The sequence below is a fragment of the Lissotriton vulgaris genome, chromosome 11, assembly GCF_964263255.1.
Source record: "Lissotriton vulgaris chromosome 11, aLisVul1.2, whole genome shotgun sequence".
In the NCBI taxonomy this organism is placed as follows: domain Eukaryota; kingdom Metazoa; phylum Chordata; class Amphibia; order Caudata; family Salamandridae; genus Lissotriton; species Lissotriton vulgaris.
Window position 1 is genome coordinate 968,103,869 of NC_141699.1, and position 6,000 is coordinate 968,109,868.

General features: G+C 40.0%; 1 protein-coding gene across 2 annotated transcripts in view; it reads left to right on the forward strand.

The window, feature by feature from the left end:
- The window catches only part of GPR171 (G protein-coupled receptor 171), a 71,547-nt gene extending 65,788 nt beyond the window's left edge, over positions 1 to 5,759 (forward strand). For both annotated transcript variants that reach the window (XM_086944139.1, XM_086944140.1), the window contains one exon: positions 1,698 to 5,759. In XM_086944139.1, the coding sequence (XP_086800265.1) occupies positions 1,742 to 2,788 (1,047 nt within the window). In that variant the 5' untranslated portion in view covers positions 1,698 to 1,741 and the 3' untranslated portion in view covers positions 2,789 to 5,759. The remainder of the gene's footprint in view (positions 1 to 1,697) is intronic.
- Positions 5,760 to 6,000: the final 241 nt, after the last annotated feature.

Here is a 6,000-nt window from a genome sequence, read left to right on the forward strand (position 1 = left end):
TGGGGAGTGCTTACAACAAAATGAGAGAGATTTTTGTAGGGTTAAAAAGGGTTAAAGGAGTGTTAAGAAAGGGTTATCGGAGGGATGAACACCCACCCAAAAAAGAATAAGCCCATTGCTATTCACAAACTCCCAAAGTTTGTGTAGCCAAAAAGCTCCCAAAACAAATATAAATGTACTCCAGCTCAGAGCTTGATTAAGTCCATCATCACACATGGCCTACCATCAGAACAGCAACACCCTTGTATAAAAATTAATGGTTGCAGGGACTTAAAATAAAACCTCATGAAAAAATATTGTTAAAATAACTTCACTTATTTTGACTTTTAAGAAAATCTAACAATGTTATTTAATGTTAAAAATAATTACAAAGTAAAAAATATTTTAATATAATTGTAACAAACTGTTTAAGATGTAAAGTACATTTACCTTTTATTATTTAAAAAAATGTTTATAAATTCACATTTAAACACTTTTTAATACATATTACATACAAATAAATATTTTACTGTAGATGGGATTAACCTCAAACATATTTTTATACATTAATTAAATATATTTAAATTAATTAATGTTTCCAAACCCTTTTTCAAATGATAGTGATGTAAAAAAAATGCTTTATTTATGCTAGGTGTTAAAAATATGTACAGTTATTTTACTTGAAATTGTAACATTAAAATATTTTTGCTAATTTGTTGCAAAGATTAATAAACTTTTTTACTTTTCCCTTTACTTTACTATAATGACATATCCACACTGGTGTTAGAGACCCCCACCTCCCTGTGAAAAGTTACTAGGAGTAATGTTACACTTGCAAGTTTGGCTCCATGCCTGATTTCATAAGGTGGGGATATGTAAACCTACACCAAAGGCCTGATTACGATGCAGACTGGAACGGCTCCAACCGTCGGTCAGAGCCCTCCAGCCCGTATCGTAATCGGCTGGTCGAATTTCTTTCCTACCGACCCATTTTGATCGGGTCGGTCAGAAAGGAATCTAAATCAGTTTTCCGAATGGCCTCTGAAGGGTTAGGAGAGCCCGTCAGCCATTCAGAAACCCTGAGGTAATCCCTCGGCCAGCTCTTTCTGGCCGAGGATAACAATGGCAGATTCCCACTGCCTTTCTCTGCCAGCCTTTCCAACACAGAAATGCATTAGGGATGTGTCTTTGGGGGCCCCAGCAGGGACTCCATAGGTGCAAGGCCACCAAATGGCGGCCTCAGGGGCACATTTGGTGCCCCCATGTTGAACCCTGCACCCTGTGGCAGGCACCTTGAGGGGCCTGCCACGGGGTGCAGGGATGAACTGCACCTCTGTTCTTTGCAATGAGAGCATGTATTCTTTTCGGAATACATTGTCCCATTGTAGAGTATAGGATTGCAACCGAACAGGGTTCAGTCGCATCCTACTTCCTGGGCTAAAACGAACGACAGGAGGTCATTCGGTTCCAGTTCCAAACCAATGGAATCGGGCCCTTACAAGTAACTTAGCACTTGGAAGTGGTGAATAACCAATTGTAGCAAAGTTGCTACAAAGTGTAAGAGTAAATCATTTCCACTTGTAAATTTACTTTTGTGAATATCGCCCTGCATTTCACATCAACAAATCAACAATGCCCTAATAGTTTTTGTATTGGTACTGTATTTTGCCATAATCTAGTTTAGCTAATTTATTTTTCTTCAATTTGTCTTTTTTCAGGTCCTGAATTTTTGCAACCGAGACTCGTCTTTCTGTAAAAGAAGATGGCTGATATATGGTCTAATAGGTCTTCATATTGCTCAATCTACAGTGATATGGAACCTTTCACCTACTTCTACTACTTGATATTCTTGGTTGGATTCATTGGCAGTTCTTTTGCACTTTGGGCATTCACCCGAAAAGCATTCAATGAAAAGAGTACCAGTGTGTACCTTATTAACCTGCTGACAGCTGACTTTCTATTGACTCTGGCACTTCCTTTTAAGATTGCAATTGACTTGGGAATTGCTCCTTGGAAACTGAAAATTTTTCACTGTCAAGTCACAGCATGCATGATCTATATTAACATGTATATATCAATCATATTTCTAGGATTCTTAAGTATGGACCGCTCTCTTCAAATACTCAACAGCTTCAAATTCTATCAAATCCAGAAACGTGGCTTTGCCAAAATGATATCTGCAGTAGTGTGGGCATTGGTTCTTCTCATCATGGTGCCCAACATGCTGATACCAATTAAGACTATCCAAGAGAAGCCTACTTTGGGGTGCATGGAGATAAAGCAGAAGGTTGGAAGAAACTGGCATGTGCTATCTAACTTCATAAGTATAGCAATATTCATAAATTGCACAGTAATGATTATGATGTCTAATTTCCTTGCCATTAAGCAACTTTGCAAACACCAAGGCACTGACGATTACCCAAGCGTAAAGAAAGAACTCATCAATATTCTGCTTGTTACTGTGGGGTATATCATCTGTTTTCTTCCATACCATATTGTCCGAATTCCATACACCCTAAGCCAGAGTGACGCCATTGTAGCAGACTGCAATGTCAAAAAATCCCTTTTCAAAGCTAAGGAATTTACCTTGTTATTATCAATATCAAACCTGTGTTTCGACCCTGTCTTGTATTTTCACCTCTCGAAATCCTTTAGATCCACAATTACTGGCACATTTTCAAACAGCAAGATAAGTATGACACAAAGAGAAAACGAGGTATACCGAGCAAATCAGTCATACATATTGAATTATAGTCCAGCCAGTGGAAGTGAACTAGAAGTTACAGGGTATCAAGCTGCAGTAGATTGAATGTGTTTATTAGTATTACAAGGTCCAAGAAAGGAACAAACACATCCAGGATCAATTTCAATCTGTTTGCATTGTGACACATCCTACTGTTAGGAATTCATATAAATGATAATGGAAAAGATTGAAAGGAAAAAATACATTAGAACATTAAATGATGAATCTATCGATTTCCTTTAAAGAATATGCTGTTAGGTTACCACTCTTAGCTGCTGCACATTAATTTATATTTTGAGAGAACTAGAGATTTATGGGAATCTAAGAATATTTAGACATGCTAAGAAATGTATCTTAGACATTGAGAAGTATGGGTTGTTAAAAAGCTTTAAATGTAATTAAATCTGTTCAAAACAGGCCCTTGTATTCACTTAATTGAAAATTGAGACATTTCAATGACTTGTGAGCTACAAAGTGCCTACAAAGCTTTAGGTTGTCTGGAAAAGTAAGGTGGGAAAGGGAAAACTAAAAAGAAATTTAACCTGCAAGAAATGTGGTTATTGGTATGAGTGTAGAGGCCCCACTCAGGCAATAGCCACAATCCTTGTAAGGCTGAACCACAAAATGTCACTGGATTAACTTGTTCTTAGCCCTCCGTCTGGTAGCTTGGCACAAATCTGTAAGACTTAATTTAGAGGCAATGTGTAAAGTATTCATTCGACACATAAGCAATAAAGTGAAAACACTGTATAAGAACACTCCAAAACCAATTTAGAAAGATAGACTAATCTTTAAAAAATAAAATGGTACCAGAATGTCAAAAATCTAATCAGTGGATCTGGAGGTATTGATTGAATAAATTGAAGTGAAGGTAGCACCAAGGCACAGAAAGCGCCAACTGCGGTTAAATGATAGCATTGGACTAGGATAAAGTCACAAGTTCAGGTCAACCGCGATGGAGCGCAAGCTAGGTAATGGACCGAGTTTAGCTCACTGAAAGTTATACCTCAGTGTCCTGGTGTTGCAATGAGAAGTCCTGTGTCTGTCTTTGTTGCACTCCATTTGTTCCGATGAAGCCTCCGATCAGGCTGCCCGATGTTGCCCGGTGTTGCAATGAGAGGTCCTGCACCCAGTTGCTCGGTGCCGCGTTGGTTCCGAGGAGACCTTCAGTTGCACCTGGAGAAGTACACTCTGACAACAGCCTAGGGTCCAGGACCTGGGACTTGCCTCTTGTTGATCAGGACTCCCTCCACCAGCAGTAGGGCTCAGGCTGGTCCAGTTGCAGGAATTCAGCTGGGCAGTTGCAAGGAGGCCGCTGAAGCTTATTGTATCACTGTAGCTCACACAAGAGGTCAGCTAACTGGCCCTTGGAGACACTTTGGGTGGCCTGGGCTGAAGGCAAGTGCAAGCCCAATCTTTCTTCTCAGACAGAAAGGCATTCCTTCAAGCAACCGAGCAGTTCTTCTTATGTAACTTCAAACAGGTTCAGGAAAGCACTGATGAGTGACTCTAGTGGTCCAGTATTTTTACTGTGCACCAGCCATTGTGGGGGGGACTCTTGTCCTACCCCCACATCTGATTCTGGGAAGTTTTTACCCTGTCAATGCTCCAAACTGCCTGGTGGTGACAAAAGGCATGGACGGTCTAGTGTCAGGTTCCTTTGCTTCTGCCGGAGGCAAATCCCTTTGAAGTGTAAGTGGAGCTGGGCGTAATCCATCCCCAGTAATCCTGCCAGGATGGCCAATCCTGTCCATGGCTAAGCCCATTTGTGTTACTGTCTAAAGGCAATACACAAACCCCTCCAGTAGAGCCATTCACAGTCATGTGACTCAGGACACTGACAGTAGACACATATGGTTGGGACAGGAACATGCCAACTGTATAGCGGTATTTTCAGAATTCTAACTTAAAATCCCAATGTCTTACCTTTAAAGAGGATTTTGAACTACAATTCATTTGAGCGTAAACAGCATAGCTTCATCTCTTCCCAAATGATATAACTTATTAAATGTAATAGGGTACCAGTGTTATTCTACGAGAGTGATGGGCAACAGTAAAGAAATTACTTTGGGAGTTTTTCAATGTCAGAAAATGTAAAATGTAAATGCAAATGTTCTACTTTTAGAATGCAATGCATTCTGCCCTTATGAGATATTATGGCCTGCCTTAGGGGTGACTTACAAGTATTAAGAAGGAAGGTTTAGGCCTGGCAAAATATTGATTTGTTTTCCAAGGGGAAAATGGCAGTTTCTACAGGCTGCAGTGGCAGTTCTGAGACATGTTTAAATAGATAATTTAGTGGATGGCGCAACTGTTAGCATTTACCTTACAGGCCCTGTGTACGAGTAGTAACATCTTCTAGGGACTTAAAAGTAAATTAAATGTGGCAGTTATGTGTAGGCCAATGTTACTATGTTTTAGGGAGAGAGCACAAGCATTTTAGCACTGGTTAGCGGTGGTAAAGTGCCCAGAGTCTTAAATCCAACAGAAACAAATTTAGCAAAAAAGGAGAGGTGAAGGCAAAGGTGTGGGGGAATACCACGCAAAGGATATCAGAGCTAACAGAACCTGACACAAAAAATATCTTTGCTTTCTTTGTAAAGTGCACAGACTTCATAAATGTGCATCCCTGCTGAGATGATGCGAAGGGAGGGAGAGGGGTGATGAGTGCTGTCTCCCTAAAGCAAAAATGCTAAACTCCATTTGAGATAATGAAACTTTAGTGATTTGACTGTTCAGTTGGAAAAAAGTCATAAAGCTTCTCAAGGTATGCCTCGCCTTGTGATTTTTTCATTGTAAAACACTTCTGGCTAATGTACAGTACATGTTTTTAAGTTGTACACACAAATAATGATGGAAACTATGTTTAGCTAATATCAATATATTTAAATCTGTAAAGTGGTAACTGGCATGCAAAAATGTGCTTATGAACTAAGTTACCAGTACAGAAGTATCTTAAAGGTACAGTTGCTCTGCATACCGATGAGATGGAATCAATTTAATACATGTCTTGGTTGCACACTAAAATATCTAAACACAGAATTAGCCCAGATTGGTGGTGTGTGCACTGCATCACTTCGAGATAGTATTTTCAGTGTATTTCTCAGTAAATGGGGGTCGATTATGATGGCGGATGGACCTGAGTCCGTCCGCCACCATAGAGTCGGAGGGAACCTCCGCATTGCCTGCAGAGTTCCCTCCTGTGCAATTAGGATGTGACCGCCACCCTGGCGGTCACATCCTCAATCTTTAACATTGCAGTGGGTGCAGCTTCAAGC